The sequence below is a fragment of the Mustelus asterias genome, chromosome 1, assembly GCF_964213995.1.
Source record: "Mustelus asterias chromosome 1, sMusAst1.hap1.1, whole genome shotgun sequence".
Taxonomy (NCBI): Eukaryota; Metazoa; Chordata; class Chondrichthyes; order Carcharhiniformes; family Triakidae; genus Mustelus; species Mustelus asterias.
In genome coordinates, this window is record NC_135801.1 from 90,929,337 (window position 1) to 90,946,462 (window position 17,126).

At 39.5% G+C, this 17,126-nt stretch overlaps 1 protein-coding gene across 4 annotated transcripts in view; it reads left to right on the forward strand.

Moving 5' to 3' along the window:
* The window catches only part of ncapg (non-SMC condensin I complex, subunit G), a 56,984-nt gene that overhangs the window by 13,272 nt on the left and 26,586 nt on the right, over nucleotides 1-17,126 (forward strand). For all 4 annotated transcript variants that reach the window (XM_078215434.1, XM_078215412.1, XM_078215420.1 and 1 more), the window contains 6 exons: nucleotides 734-883; nucleotides 1,934-2,074; nucleotides 7,415-7,538; nucleotides 8,550-8,639; nucleotides 10,532-10,711; nucleotides 11,982-12,092. In XM_078215434.1, the coding sequence (XP_078071560.1) occupies nucleotides 734-883; nucleotides 1,934-2,074; nucleotides 7,415-7,538; nucleotides 8,550-8,639; nucleotides 10,532-10,711; nucleotides 11,982-12,092 (796 nt within the window). The remainder of the gene's footprint in view (nucleotides 1-733; nucleotides 884-1,933; nucleotides 2,075-7,414; nucleotides 7,539-8,549; nucleotides 8,640-10,531; nucleotides 10,712-11,981; nucleotides 12,093-17,126) is intronic.

The window sequence follows — 17,126 nt, forward strand, 5'->3', positions numbered from 1 at the left end:
CTAACAGCCCTGGATGTACAAACACCACATGGGTTGCAGTGCTTCAAGAAGTTCACTATAGCGATTCAAGAAGCGATTCGCCATCTTTGAGGGCAATTAGGGTTGGATAATTAAGGCTGGCCTTGCCAATGACCAGATCTCAAGAACAAAATTACATTTCATGCTGTGGCTGCTGAATTTTCTTAAATAGCATCAGTTCCTTCTGTCCAAAGGGTAATTAGTTGTGAATTGTATGAACACGTGATGTCCTAAATATGCAATAGCTACTTTAAAAGTTAAAATTTATTATTCGGTGTAAGATTATTATTTGTACATAAGAACATAAGAAATAGGAGCAGGAGTAGGCCATCTAGCCCCTCGAGCCTGCCCCGCCATTCAATAAGATCATGGCTGATCTGACGTGGATCAGTACCACTTACCCGCCTGATCCCCATAACCCTTAATTCCCTTACCGATCAGGAATCCATCCATCCGCGCTTTAAACATATTCAGCGAGGTAGCCTCCACCACCTCAGTGGGCAGAGAATTCCAGAGATTCACCACCCTCTGGGAGAAGAAGTTCCTCCTCAACTCTGTCTTAAACCGACCCCCCTTTATTTTGAGGCTGTGTCCTCTAGTTTTAACTTCCTTACTAAGTGGAAAGAATCTCTCCGCCTCCACCCTATCCAGCCCCTTGTAACTTTTTAATGCCATGTATTGAGCTGACTTGTAAAAGTATTGTTCTATCTTTCAGAAAAGTGATATCAGTTGAAAATCTAACTTGTGAGAATACCCTGTACTGGAGATGCCTCTGCAAATACATTAAATCAATGGATGATGAAAGGGAAGAAGCTTTGGAAAAACTTCTACCTGAAACAGCCATTTACGCTGAATATCTTTTGAGGTACATGTTAAATTGACTAAATTTAAACTATGGTACTGTTGATCTTCAATATAAACTATTTTGACTTGTGGAGGTTTCTTATTTAAAATTATCAGCCATTTCTCATATCTGATATGATTACATCATTGTCTTTCTCATTTCTTAAATTTTATATAATTGCAGTTTTTTTAAAAATCAGACATTTTATTTGGCCAGTTTTGATAGAAAAAGATATTTAGGGTGGCAGTAATTAAAGTAAATCAGATGTTGAGCTGTATTTAAAAAGTCTATCCTGAGCTGAAATAAGAAAGTAATCCTAAATATCAATTAGTCTAGATGGTAATCAAATATTATTATTTGATTATTCTGATGGAACATGGGATATTGTACAGTTCTGGTTGCCACAGTACAAAAAGATATTGCAGCTATTGAAACTATACAAAAGAAAATAAACCATGATTTGAGAAGATGGAGGGCTTAGATTATGAAAAATGATCATATAAATTGGGAAGGTTCTCACTGTAAAAGAACATTGCAAAGTGATATGATTGCTGTCCATGATCCTAAGGACATTAGATAATGTAGGCTATGATGAGCTGTTTCAGCTTATCCAAAGCAGAAAATGCAGAGGATGTAACCTGGTCTTGAAAGGGGAAAAATTCAAAACTAAATTGTGGAAATGTTATTTCGGTGAGTGAGTGGCCGTCGGTGTAGGCTCCCTAGGCAGATGATAGAACAAGATATTATTGATTTGTTCAAATAGATTTCTTTCAATAATAATTTGAGAAGCAAGTGTTTAGCTGGGAGGGATGGGTGATTTTGAATAAATGGTTCCAAAGCTTTCCTCCACTGGAGAATGTAGCTGCCTCACCCCTTTTGGCTATATTCTTGACTAATTGATAGAGATTGATTGTTTCTATTAGTCAGTAGCTAGCAGGAATGATAGAAGGTGAACTAGATCATCCTTTGTCTAGCAATACTCATATGTAGAACATTACTATTTCAGTAGTTTGAGGGAAAATGAAGCTAAAATCTACAGTTAGCTTAAAATATTATTCCTTATGTTACTAGTTACCTGAAAAACCTTCCTATTCTGCAAGAATCACAGAGAGCTGACTTTACACAAATTGAGGAAGTAATGAAGAAAGAATTCATAAGCCAACAGCTGGTCATTCTTGTTGGTTGCCTGGATACATCAGAAGAAGGTGGCAGGTAAATTTTGTTGTCATTTGAGTTTTTAAGTATAGGTGCCTGTGTCATTTGATACTTAAGCTGCAAACTTTGCTACGTAACTGATGAAATAAGTCTTGAAATAACTTCCAGAACAATTAACCAGACGATCAAAGTTGGATGTGTGTCTATGAACTGTTTTCATTTATAGTAACAATTTGTGTTTCATTAATTCAACTTCAGCACTGAAAATAGAATGGAGCAGAAACCATTATTCAAATATTTATCCAATTCCCTTTTGAAAGTTATTGTTGCCCTTTCAGGCAGGTTCCAGGTGCTAACAATTCGCTTTTTTGCACATGTTTCCTTGTTACTGTTGATTTTTTGTCACATGGTAAATCTGTTTGGCTTGGTATGACAGAACTTGAATATTTCTGAAAAGAGAGAAATGCTGTTGAAGCTTTTCGTCTTGTGCACATCAGAACAGAAGCAAGGTGCCAAATTTCAAAAATTAAACAATTGTATACTGCATGAGAAACAGGTGCTGTATACTTGATAAGTTGGTTGATTACTTGAGACAATGCTATGATGAATGCATCAGGGAGCTATTGTCACTCACATGAACAAAGAGCAGGCCATTCAGCCCTTCGAGCCTGCTCCGCCATTTAATAAAATATCCTACCCACTCCAGGTATCCTATCAAGCCCCTTGCTTGCCAAGAATTTGTCCACCTCTGCCTTAAAAATATTCGAAGACTCTGCTTCCGCCACCTTTTTCAGAAAGAGAGTTTCAAAGTCTCTTGATGTTGAAAACATTTAGCTTCATCTCTGCTTTAAACAGGCGACCGATTGTTTTTAAACAGTGACCCCTAGTTCTAGATTCTCACAAGAGGAAAAGTCCTCTGCTCATCCACCCTGTCAAGACCCCTAAAGTACTTCTATGTTTCAATCAAATCACCTCTTACTCTTCTAAACTCCAACAGATACAAGCCTAACCTGTCCAACCTTTCCTCATAAGTCAACCTTCCCTGAACTTTCAATGCATTTACATCCTCAAATAAGGTGATCAACATTATACACAGTTCTCCTAATGTGGTCTCACTGGTGCTCTGTCTGTACAACTGAAGCATAAACTTCCTACTTTTGTATTCAGATCTCCTCTCAAAGATGATTTCATTCTATTAGCTTTCCTTATTGCTTTCTGTACCTGTATACTAGCCTTTTGTGATTCATGCACCAGGACACCCAGATTCCTCTGCAATCTCTCACTATTTCGATAATATACTTTTTTATTCTTCTTGCCAAAGTGGACAATTTCACGTTTTCCCAGATTATACTTCATTTGCCAGATCTTTGCTCACTCGCATAACTTATCTATCTTTTTGCAGCCACCTTGAGTCCTCTTCACAACTATCTTTGCTATCTATCCCTTCATCCAAGTCATTCATATGATATTTAAATTGTTTGAGGTCCCAGCACTGGTCCACCACTGGTTACACCTTTCTAACCTGAAAAAGTCCCGTTTATGCTTACTCTCTGCTTCAGCCAATCTTCTTTCCAAGCCAATATGTTGCCCCCTACACCAGGAGCTTTTATTTTCTGCATTAACCTTTGATGTGGCACTTTATCAAATGCCTTCTACAGTACATGCAGCGGCTCTCTTTTATCCACAGTACAACTTCCCTTTCATAAAACTATGTTGATTCTGCTTGATTACCTTGAGATTATCCAAGTGCCCTGTTATAACTTCTTAAATAATGACTTTTAATATTTTCTCTACGGCAGATGTTAAGCTAACTGGCATGTAAGTTTACCACTTTTTGTCTTCCTCCCTTTTTGAATAATGGACTTGACATTTGCTGTCTTCCAATCTAATGGGACCTTCCCCCAAATCTAGTTTTGGAAATTAAAACCAATGCATCAACTATCTCACTAGACATGTAAGACCCTAAGATGAGGTACATCAAGACCCTCAGACTTTTGCAATGTCAGTAATTTGCTCAATACACATAGTTCTCTGGTGACTATAATTTTCCTCAGTTCCTCCCTCCCTTCCAGTTCCTGGTTTACAGTTGCTTCTGGGATATTACTTGTATCCACTATAGTGAAGACTGATACAAAATACCTGTTCAGTTCATCTGCCATCTCATTGCTTTCTATTGTCATGGTACCTCGTACTTTTGTTTAATTATTTGGGCTATTCCTTTTGTGTGCAAAGGGCAGGTCCCTGCATATGAATATGTGGAACTTCTATCAAGTGTGTAAGCCACATTTCGAGCCTGAATCAGTTATTGTAATTTTAAGCGTACTTTGGGCAGTGCTTACTGTTCAATCATATTGTGGAATCATTCTTAATGTTAAGAATATAGGAGCATGCATGCACACTGACTGCTTCCTGCAATACAGGCCCACATACCATTTGCTGTCCTACTTACTTGCTGCGCCTCCACATCTGCTTTCAGTGACTTATGAACAGGCCACCCAGGTCCCTGTGAACATCAGTACTTCCCAATATCTCTCTATTGAAGATATGCTCTGCATTTTCTGTGCATGCGCGCATGTTCATGTTCGCTCCCTTGCAAGTGTCCTTGCATTCTCTTGACAACTCGTTCCAATCTGAGAATGAACTATTTATTTTTTTCTCTTTTATGTCCATTAACCAATTCTCAATCCATGCCAGTATATTACACACACACACACCCCAGGCCCCAATCTCTTGTTTTCTAATTTTGCTTACTGACCTGTGTGGGAAGTCTTATGAAAACCCAAATATACCACATCTACTGATTTCGCCCTTATCTATTTTGCTAGTTACATTCTTAAAAAACTCAACAGATTTGAAGGCGCAAAAGTCTGTATTGTCTACTCTTGGTTCTATTTCTTGTGTTCGTCAAATATTATTTCCCTTTCATAAATCCATTTTGACTCTGCCCAACACTACCATAGTTTTCTAAGTGTCCAGTTATCATATCTTAACATTTTCCCTATTTCTGATATCAGGCTAAAGAGGTTTGTAATGCCCTGTTTTCTTTCTCATTCGTTTCTTAAATAGTGGAGTTACATTTGCTACCTTTGAATCTGCAGGAACTATTCTCAATCTAAAATTTTGCAAGATGATTATCAGTACATTAGTTATCTCAGCAGCTACCTCTTTCAACAGTCTGGGATGTGGATCATCAGGTCCAAGGGATTTATCAACTTTCAGTCTGATTAATTCCTCCAGTAATACTATTTTACTGACATTAATGTTTTCAGTCTCCCTCTTCCATTAGTTCTCTAGTATTCCTGGGAGGATCTTTGTATTTTCCTCTGCAAAGGCAGACACAAAGTATTTGTTTAGTTTCTCTGCCATTTCCTTATTCCCCATTATAAATTCTCCTGTCTCTGCCTGTAGTGGGTCCACATTTGTTTTTGCTAATCTTTTCTCTTTTTGCATACCTATAGAAGCTTTTGCAGTCTGCTTTTGGGTTTCTCACTTTATTTACTTAACTGTTCTCCCTTTCTCAGTTTCTTGGTCCTCCATTGCTGATTTCTAAAATGCTCCCAATCCTCAGGCATGCTACTTTTTTGGGCAACTTTATAAGCTTTCCTTTGATCTAATACAATGTTTAACTTGTCTAATTTCTCTTGTTAACCATGGTTAGATCATCTTTTCGACTGGGTTTTTGTGCCTGTTGGATGTTATGTTCTGAGTTTTTTAAGCACTGGTTGAGTACAGTTGGTATTCTGCCTATTGTGGACAGCTGAAGAGACGTGCTGTTTGTTATAATCTGCCAGTCATTTGTCTCTAGAAGGATAAAGCATCACAAAAGTGTCAGCAACAGGTGAAGCTAGATGTCTAATACTGCTACTATGCTGTTGCAACACAAATAGAATTCTCTACTATCAGAGTGCTGCTGTCAGCCCAAAAAGACATTCTGTCATCCACACAAATGAGTAATATGACAGAGGAATTTCCATGCCAGTGCGATGCCAGATACCTAGGCTGTACATCCCAATGGATTGTATCAAACAGCATGCCCCTTTAGCTGGTCACAGTTGGCAGAGTACTGATTGTACTTGACAAACCTGTGCTTATAAAACTCAGAGCATAATGTCTGACATTAAATGTAATTCCGCAATTGAGTAGCATTTGCTGAGGAATCCTGTATGCTAAGAATTACACTAACAATCAATTGAAGAATATCAGTGAGGCTCCCCATCAATACAGCTCACTTATGCTTGCCAGAAGCTCCATTACAGTCAAATGCAGGGACCTGTCCTCTGTAGGCAAAAGGAATATATCCAGACTTTACAGCTATTTTGATTAAACAAAAGCATGAAGGACAGTAACTTCCTGATGTATTTGCCATGGCATTATCCCAACCAAGCGGCATGTATGGCATCCAGTCAGCACCTTTTTCCCATGCAGTATAAATTGTTCTCTTTTGAAATTTGGCATTCTTGTATCTGTCCTGATGAGTGCAAGTTGAAAAGCTTCAACAGCATGTCTCATTTTTAGCAATATTCAAATGTATCTGTCCTCTATGTTGCCAACTCTTTTTCTTTACTCTGTCAAAACAACAATACCCGTTTCTCTTGCCTCTTCACATACCTGAAATTTCTCATCCATGATGCCTTTCTATTAAATCATCTCTGTACCCTTTCCAAGGCCTTGACATTCTTCCTGAAGTGTGGTGCCCAAAATTGGTCACAATACTCCAATTCTGATATAAATTGTGTTTTATAAAGATTTAGCACAATTTTTTTACTTTTGTTCTCTTCCTCTATTCATAAAGCCAAGGATTCTGTCTACTTCTGCTGTCTCCATGCCTGTTTGCAGCCTTTGTAACTCGTCCTGTGACCTTCAAAGATTAGTGTACATTACCCCAATGTCTCTGTTCCAGCATCCACTTTAAAATTGTATCAGTTAGCTTGTATTGCCTTTAATTCTTAAGACCAAAATGTATTGCTTCTCATTTCTCAGTTTAAATTATCCTGCCATTTGTATGCATATTTCACTAATCTACATTTCAGAATTTAGTATTGGCAAGCTTGAAATTATGCCATGTATATCCACGTATCAAAAAGAGCAGTGGTTCAAATACTGCCAGCGGGCTGCACCATAATAACTTCCCTCCCTTTGAGAAACAACCATTCAGTATAGCCCTACATAGCCACTACCCTTTTTAATCCCATGGACTTCAATTTTGCTGACATGTCCATTATGTGACACTTTATCAAACATGCATTCTGAACTCCTGGCCTGTGGAACTGCATCGGGACTCTTCCCGTCAATGAAATAACTGAGGTAACGAAAGAGAAAAGGAGACCCGACTGAGGAGGCGGTCTCCATTTTAATGCTTACTCTTTGAAATTCTAATTTTGTAGTTTAATTTACTAGGAAGTGCCTGGTCTCCGCATTGCAAGAAATTCTGATTTTGTCCAACACACCAAGTTCCCTGATTGCATTATTGATGGAACAATTGCTGCGCATCCAGAAGAATGATGACCAAAGGATTCGGCTGGTAAGAGTGCAGTTTTGCTATGTTTTTTTTTAGTTGTGTCAAAAATGTATGCCTTATTTAACATGGTGAATTTTATCATGATTTTTTTTCTTTAGTTTAAAAACAAGCACTACAGCTACAAACTTTCAACCTGGGCAACTCCTTTTGCTTCATCTTGCATCTTTTGTGAGTTGAGAACATCCAGCATAATTGGCCAATTTCAAAACACCTGTAACGACTAGAAGACTTGGATGTCAATCAGTTTGTCAATAAGAAAGTAATGTGTAACACTGAAGGCGCCAATGAGTCTGTTTGCGCTCTCCCCACTGTGGCATAGTAGTAACCCACTGGAACATCATAAAACTGGATTGATGAGTACTGGAAGAAATGTGGCCACAAAGGCACACTCTGGTTCTGCCCTAACCTGCAGTTTGATAGGGGCAGCCTGGGGCTGGGCTATCTACAGGTGAATTGTGGCATGACTGACAAATTTACGATCCCACTCTGTCTACTCCTGCTTTCTCCACGCATGCCACTTATTTACAAAATCCCACATCCTGGAAAGTGCAATACAAAGCAATCTTGAGACACTGCAGCTCACAACTCGATATTGTCAACCTTCTAATATGTGACTCATGGGGGTACAATTTTGAAAGTCCACTATTAGACTATAAGCTGTGTTCACTGCCTTCATCTCTCGAAGAATGAGTGGTTCAGCTCAGAATTCTGCACCATGCATAACACTGTGCAAATCCTTAGAAAATTCCACCCAACCATGGCAGGCTAGAACTGGCGGAACCGTCAACAGGAGTATATTGGCCTGCTGCCATTGTCCTTCTAGATGGTAGCTCTTGTGGATTTGGAGCCTTGATGAGTTCCTGCAGTGTATCTTGTAGATTGTACACACTGCTGCCACAGTGCATTGGTGTTGGTGAGAATAAATGTTTGTGGGTGGATACATTCGGAATTAAACCTGACTGTTGTATGACTATATGGTTGAGTTTTAATTGTTGTTTTTATTTAATACCACAGGTTGCAGAGATAATATCAGATGTCCGAGAACCAATTGCTCAAGTTGAAGTACCAAAAAATGCTGATGAACAAAGGAAGAGACAAGTTGAGGTATACATTTTGAGGATTATGGCTCTGCCTGGTTTGGTAATATGAATTATTATTTAAAAACCAGAAAAAGAACTTTTATAGTTTTTTTATAAAGTAGACACCACTGATTTACAAATTAAATAATGATGTACAAGATTTGAAAACTGAAGAACTGATTTATTTGCTAGTTATGGATTTTGGAAGATTAGTTTGTTTTAATTGCTTTTGAGATAACTTTTATAGTGCCCTCTAATTGTAATGAAACATCCCAAGACACTTATCAAATAGGCATAAGGGAAACCAATATTGAGCCAGAGGCAGGTTGAGAACAATCCTCACATTATGATTAGGTCCATAACCATTTAGAAATCATAATGAAGAGCCAGGCTAATGGTGTTAGGATACAAAGGGCAAACTGAAACCTAAGTCTGAAGGAATTTGGCTTGAATTAACACAATTGCTTAAGAGCAAAGAAGTACAGATTTTGTACCATAGCCTAAAGGTTATGGATGCAACCTAGTCAAGAGTTCAAATCCCAAAATGAAAACTTGTGATATTGAATTCAGTAAATCTTGCATTGTGACTTGGCAAAAGAAAATGATGATAGACTCAAAATGTCAAGCTGTGCTCCCATCCAATCGACCCTGCAATCACAAGATGGAATTGACTGAATGCCTTTACTAGGCAGTCTAGAAGATCACTCATTTTAAAAACGGAACAATAATAATTGCTATTCAGAGGCATCATTATCAAAGTAACTGCAGAGTTTTGAAGGAAGTTCTTCAGCAAACAATTTGCTGTTGTGTATAAAATAAAACAAAATGCTCAGGAATGGCAATAACGCTTCAGGTCGATGAACATAGGAACAGGAGTAGGCGATTCAGCTCATTGAGCTTGTTCCACCATTTAATTAGATCATGATTCATCTGTGGCCTAACTTCATGTACCTGCCTTTGGCCTATATCCCTTAATACCTTTGCTTAACAAAGAATTAGCTCAGATTTAAAGATAGCAGCTGACCTAGGATCAACTGCCGTTTGTGGAAGAGAGTTCCAAACCTGTATTACCCTTTGTGTATATAAGTGCTTTCTAACATCACTCCTGAATGGTCTGGCCCTAATTTTTGGACTATGCACCCAAGTAGTAGAATCTCCAACCAGTGGAAATAGTTTATCTTTATGTACCCTGTCTTTTCCAGTTAGTATCTTGAAGACTTTGGTTCTAACTTCTAGAGAAAACAGGTCTAATTTGTATAATCTCTCCTCATAATTAAGCCCCTGAAGTCTAAACATCATTCTTGTAAGCCTATGATGCTGCACTCCCTCCAAGGCCAATATGTCCTTCCTAAAGTGTGGTGCTCAGATTTGCTCACAGTACTCCAAGTGGAGTCTTAGATTTATTTAACTAGGCTTTGAACCCTTTCTGGGCGTGAAGCCGTTCTCACTGGTAAAACAGGGTTGAGAGAATACGAGGCATGAATCGGATTTTTAGCCTCCCAAGCAATCTTTCTGGCTCACCATGCTATCAACTAGCATGGCAAGCCGGTAAAATCATGCGTCACCCCATGTCCTCCTGGGTGGTGGGGGTGAAAAATACTTGGAAAGTTGTTGTAGTGCATCCTGTATATGGTGGCTTTCACTTTTATGATTCATTATCCTGATTAAATTCTTTACAACCAAATATGCTTCTGAATGTATTTATCTTGATGTTTATAATAGAATATTTTAACTTTACCCATTTTTCATATTACAAACTCAAAACCAATATAATACTATGTCTCCTTTATATGCCGTTGCAATGTCAACAAATTGGAATTGAGGACTAAAGCGATACATGTAAGATAGGGTGGTGAAAAATATTTGATAGCTATCACTAAGTAGTTACAATCATTTTTCTTCTTTTCTGTTTTGTAGCTTGCCAATATCAAAGTTCAACTGATAGAAGCAAAGCAAGCACTGGAGGAGAGTATAGCTCAGCAGGACTTCATTCATGCTTCAGAGCTGAAGCAGAAAATTGAAGAACTAGAAAATTGCAAAATTGAGATGATAAAGGCAGCTGAAGAACCAGAATTCAAAGAAGTTTACACTGAAAAGGTAATTCTTTTTAAAGGTAATGAAAATTTTAATCAACCATAGTAATCGTGAAGGTTAAGTAGGTGCAAATACCAGTATATGATAAAGTTATTGACATTTTAGCATGAGTTACTGTCTAATTACAATACGCTATTTATTGTGCTTGCCCACCCCACATATTCCCACTATCTACAATTTGTTGATTTGAGGGGGGGAAAAAATGCTCATCAAGGTTGTGATAATGCCAGGACTTAGAATGCCAGCACTTTTGCATCTCAGGTGCTTTGTGTTCGGCATTTCAAAGTCTGGTGTAGGGCTAGCTGTTCACAAAGTAAAACTACTATATCCTATTGTTAACATATTCTTTTCCTGTTTCTGCAGCAATTCTTTTCAATAGCCATTATAAAAGGAACTACTAATGTTGCACTGAACAGCTTTTGTTTTGTGGTATTAAACCCAAGTATTTTCCACTTTTGTGGATTGCAGAGCTATTTTGATCCCATCACTGGGATAGTTTCAAAGTCAGATTTCATAGATGAAAATCTTGTGATCTGCTGTAAAAGCTGTTTATGGTCATTGAAAAACATTTTTCTAAAAGGACCAAAAAAAATTATTCCGAATAATGAATGGCTTATTAAAAATAGTGTTCAACTACTTAAACTAAGCTAAATATTTGACTTTTTAAAATTCTTTCATGGGATATGGATGTTGCTGATAGGGGCAGCATTTGTTGACCAACTCTTGCCCTTGAGAAGATACTGGTGGTGTGCTGCCGCCTTGAACTGCTGCAGTTCATCTGGTATGACTTTTCTATAGGGTTTGGTACAATAGGGTGCTTGCTAGGAGATTTTAGAGGGCAGATGAGAGTCAATCACATTGCTGTGGGTCTGTAGTCACATGTAGGCCATACCAGATAAGGACCGCAGATTTCCTCCAAAAGGATATTAATTAACCAAATGTATTTTTACAATTGATTATAGTTTCATGGGTCACCAAGTCTTTCAATTCCAATTATTAATTAATTGAATTTTAAATTCGCCACCAGCTACTGTGGTGGGATTTCAACTTGTCCACAGCATATTAGCATGTGCCTGTGGATTTCTAGCCCAGTGACATTACCACTATGCCACTCTCCCCCCGAACTACATTGAAGGTACTGGTGAACAGGTTTGTTAATATTTGCAGTATGGTGGCTGTTTTCCATCAAATTTGAATAATTGGCTTATCTTTTGACTTTTCATTGAATAATATATTTTCATTTGTGTTTTTTTTCCTTTTTTCAATACAAAAGGATGATCCTGAAACTATGTTAAAATGCCTGATCATGTGTTATGAGCTTCTCAAACAGATGGCCATTACAAAGGGAATGGGCTCAACTCTGAATGGAATAACAGAAGCTTTGGTATGTCTTTAACATTTACTACTTGGTTTCTTTACTGTAATCTAGATTTCAATTATGTAATAGGAAGCATTAGGTAGAGGGAGTGACATATACAAAACTTGCATTCATGTTCCCATTCATTTTCTATATTATTGATGCCAACAGATTTTGGTAGGTCAGTTTGGAATTTATTTCTAAATTTGAAAGTTTAAACAAGAAAACCATATTACTAGTACTATGCTGCCTAGACTTCAAAGGCTCCCATTGTCAGAAATATGTCTGTCTTTCTTTGAGCTTTCATCAGAAGCACCATTCCCATCAGAATCCCCTACATGGCTGCATTTACATAAGAACATAAGAAATAGGAGCAGGAGTAGGCCATCTAGCCCCTCGAGCCTGTCCCGCCATTCAATAAGATCATGGCTGATCTGACGTGGATCAGTACCACTTACCCGCCTGATCCCCATAACCCTTAATTCCCTTACCGATCAGGAATCCATCCATCCGCGCTTTAAACATATCCAGCGAGGTAGCCTCCACCACCTCAGTGGGCAGAGAATTCCAGAGATTCACCACCCTCTGGGAGAAGAAGTTCCTCCTCAACTCTGTCTTAAACCGACCCCCCTTTATTTTGAGGCTGTGTCCTCTAGTTTTAACTTCCTTACTAAGTGGAAAGAATCTCTCCGCCTCCACCCTATCCAGCCCCCGCATTATCTTATAAGTCTCCATAAGATCCCCCCTCATCCTTCTAAACTCCAACGAGTACAAACCCAATCTCCTCAGCCTCTCCTCATAATCCAAACCCCTCATCTCCGGTATCAACCTGGTGAACCTTCTCTGCACTCCCTCCAATGCCAATATATCCTTCCTCATATAAGGGGACCAATACTGCACACAGTATTCCAGCTGCGGCCTCACCAATGCCCTGTACAGGTGCATCAAGACATCCCTGCTTTTATATTCTATCCCCCTCGCAATATAGGCCAACATCCCATTTGCCTTCTTGATCACCTGTTGTACCTGCAGACTGGGCTTTTGCGTCTCATGCACAAGGACCCCCAGGTCCCTTTGCACGGTAGCATGTTTTAATTTGTTTCCATTGAGATAGTAATCCCATTTGTTATTATTTCCTCCAAAGTGTATAACCTCGCATTTATCAACGTTTACTCCATTTGCCATATCCTCGCCCACTCACTCAGCCTGTCCAAATCTCTCTGCAGATCTTCTCCGTCCTCCACACGATTCACTTTTCCACTTATCTTTGTGTCGTCTGCAAACTTCGTTACCCTACACTCCGTCCCCTCCTCCAGATCATCTATATAAATGGTAAATAGTTGCGGCCCGAGTACCGATCCCTGCGGCACGCCACTAGTTACCTTCCTCCAACCGGAAAAACACCCATTTATTCCGACTCTTTGCTTCCTGTCGGATAGCCAGTCCCCAATCCACTTTAACACACTACCCCCAACTCCGTGTGCCCTAATCTTCTTCAGCAGCCTTTTATGGGGCACCTTATCAAACGCCTTTTGGAAATCCAAAAACACCGCATCCACCGGTTCTCCTCCATCAACCGCCCTAGTCACATCTTCATAAAAATCCAACATGTTCGTCAAGCACGACTTTCCCCTCATGAATCCATGCTGCGTCTGATTGATCGAACCATTTCTATCCAGATGCCCTGCTATCTCCTCTTTAATAATGGATTCCAGCATTTTCCCTACTACAGACGTTAAGCTGACCGGCCTATAGTTACCCGCCTTTTGTCTCCTTCCTTTTTTAAACAGCGGCGTAACATTAGCCGTTTTCCAATCAACCGGCACTACCCCAGAATGCAATGAGGTTTGATAAATAATCACTAACGCATCCACTATTACCTCTGACATTTCTTTCAATACCCTGGGATGCATTCCATCCGGACCCGGGGACTTGTCCACCTTCAGTCCCATTAGTCTACCCAGCACTGCCTCTCTGGTAACATTAATTGTATTAAGTATTTCTCCTGCTGCCAACCCTCTATCGTTAGTATTTGGCAAACTATTTGTGTCCTCCACCGTGAAGACCGACACAAAAAACTTATTTAAAGACTCAGCCATATCCTCATTTCCCACTATTAACTCCCCCCTCTCGTCCTCCAAGGGTCCAACATTCACTCTAGCCACTCTATTCCTTTTTATATATTTATAAAAACTTTTACTATCATTTTTTATATTAATTGCTAGCCTAGCTTCATAGTCTATCCTTCCTTTCTTTATCGCTTTCTTAGTCTCTCTTTGTTGTTTCTTAAATTTTTCCCAATCACTTGTTTCTCCACTATTTTTGGCCACTCTGTACGCAGCTGTTTTTATTTTAATACTCTCCTTTATTTCCTTCGTTATCCACGGCTGGTTCTCCCTTTTCTTACAATCCTTGTTTTTTGCTGGAATATATTTTTGCTGAGAACTGAAAAGGATCTCCTTAAAAATCCTCCACTGTTCCTCAGCTATCCTACCTGCCAGCCTGCTCTCCCAGTCTACCTTAGCCAATTCATCCCTCATCCTATCATATTTCCCTCTGTTCAAACAGAGGACACTGGTTTGGGACCAAACTTTCTCCTCTTCCATCTGAATCAGAAATTCGACCATATTGTGGTCACTAGACCCAAGAGGGTCCTTCACAATAAGATCCTTAATTCTACCTACCTCGTTACACAATACCAGATCCAAAATAGCTCGTTCCCTCGTCGGTTCCGTAACATGCTGTTCAAGGAAACTATCCCGACAGCATTCTAAGAACTCTTCCTCGATTCCACCCTTACCGACTTGAGTCTGCCAGTCAATGTGCATGTTGAAGTCCTTTTTGCCTGTGACTTCCAACAGTAGCATTCATTATTCTCAAGAACTTGTCACAATTTTAAGATGATTTTTGCTATGTTTGCACAACTAATTTTTTTTTAACAATTCAGAATCTCAAACTTTTCTAAAAGAATTCTCCAAGGTATGCTCAAAAATATATTAATGACCCAGCTCCTAGCTGTTCATACTCCCTTAGTAGAACCTCTACTTTGTCCAACATAATTGTTGGTACCCGTCTGGAGAATGACAATTGGATCCTTCCCCCTTCTGCTCCAAGTTCTTTGCCACCCTGAGAGGATGTTCTTAACCCTGGCACCAGACAGGTAACTCTGCCTTCGGAACTCGTGCCTTTGGTGCATTAAATCATAGCTATTCCCCCTAACTATAGTGTCCCCGACTCCAACTACATTCCTTTTCATTCCTCCACTTGAATGGCCTCATGCAGCATGTTGCCATAGTCAGTTTGCTCATCTTCCCTGCAGTCCTTTGCTCTCATCCACACAAGCTGCAGGAATATCAAAGCTGTTGGGCAATTGCAAGGTCTAAGGTTCTGTCAATGTTACCTTCTGGATCCCCATACCTGCCTCACTTCCAATCACACCCTCCTGTCCCTGATCATAAACAAAATTAGAAATACATAGCATAAGGGGTGGGATTTCCTCCTGGAAGTGGGCAAGTAACTATCCTCCATCCTGATGCTTCAGTGTCTAAAGCTCAGACTCCAGCTGAAGTTCCTCAAGCTGCAGGCACTTGTTGCAAATATGGTTGATGTGATCACATGGGTGTCCACCAGCTCTCGCATGCTAGAGCATTACCTGTCCTGCCATCTTAACTTGCTTTATTTAATCCATTAGGTTTAGAAATATCTCATGATTATCCGTAGTTATATCAAATGATTTGACTAGATAATTTTAACATTGTACTTGTACCTCACCAATACCAGTTTCAACTACTAGGTGAGTTGCCATTCCATGGAGCTGGCATAAATATGAGGGGCCAAATGGCCTCCTGTACTATGACCTATGATTCTGTGCTGGCCCTGTATGATTCTGTGCTGGCCCTATACCAAAACACCCAGATCCCTCTGCAACATAGAGTTCTACAATCTTTCTCCATTTAAATAGAGAAAGAGCTTCAAACTTGCTAACCCACTTACCTACCTACTTACCTAATTAATGCATGCGGGCTTCATCTGTGAAATCCTGCTGCTGGTCTCCGGCTCCCTTTCTCAGACCATTTTGTTTTGTAAAAGGTCAACAATGTCATCTCCCCATTGTGCTGAATTCCCCATCTCACCAAATTCCCAAGCTTACACTCTTTCTCAAGCTACATTCAGTTACAAGCTGCTTTCTTGTGCTTGCTCAGGGAAGAAAGCAAAGAACCACCAAAAGACCTCGGTGGAGGGAGGTGCAAGATTCTGGTTGAGCGGACGATGCATATTAAAAGTTCTGATTTGTATTGGGGCCATGGGGATGTCAGTTTTGTTAGTACTTGACGTTGTAATGTGACTGTGTCTCAGGAATGTATTCCATCAATAAATACTTGCACTCCACGAGATAAGAGCACATGGTGTAGGGGGTAATATAGTGCCACAGATGAAGGATTGGTTAGCTTATGGGAAGCAAAGAGTAGGGATAAATGGGTCTTGTTATGATTGGCAAGCTTGTAACTAGTGGACTGCCACAAGGATCAGGGTCCTCAACTATTTTCAATTTATAGCAATGACATGGATGAAGAAACCAAATATATGGTAGCTAAATTTATCAAGGATACCAAGGTAGGTAGGAATGTAAGTTGTCAAGATGAGGTACAGAGTCTGCAAAGGGATATAGACAGTTTTAGGTGAATGGGCAAAACTTTGGTAGATGGAGCATAACGTGAGTAAATGTGAAAAGTCCATTTTGGCAGGAGAATAGAAAAGCAGTATACTATTTAAATGGAGAGAGAGATCACAGAACTCGGTGCTGCAGAGGGATCTGGGTGTTTGGATACATGAATCCCAAAGTTAGTATACAGATACAACAAATGATTCGGAAAGCAAAAGGAATGTTTTCACTTATTGCAAGATCAATGGAATATAAAATTGGGAAGTTTTACTGCAGCTGTACAGGGTCTTGGAGAGACCACATCTGGAATACTGTGTACAATTTGGTCTCCTTATTTGAAAAAAGATATAATTGCTATAGAAGCAGTTCAGAGAAGGTTCAGCCGGCTCATTCCTGGG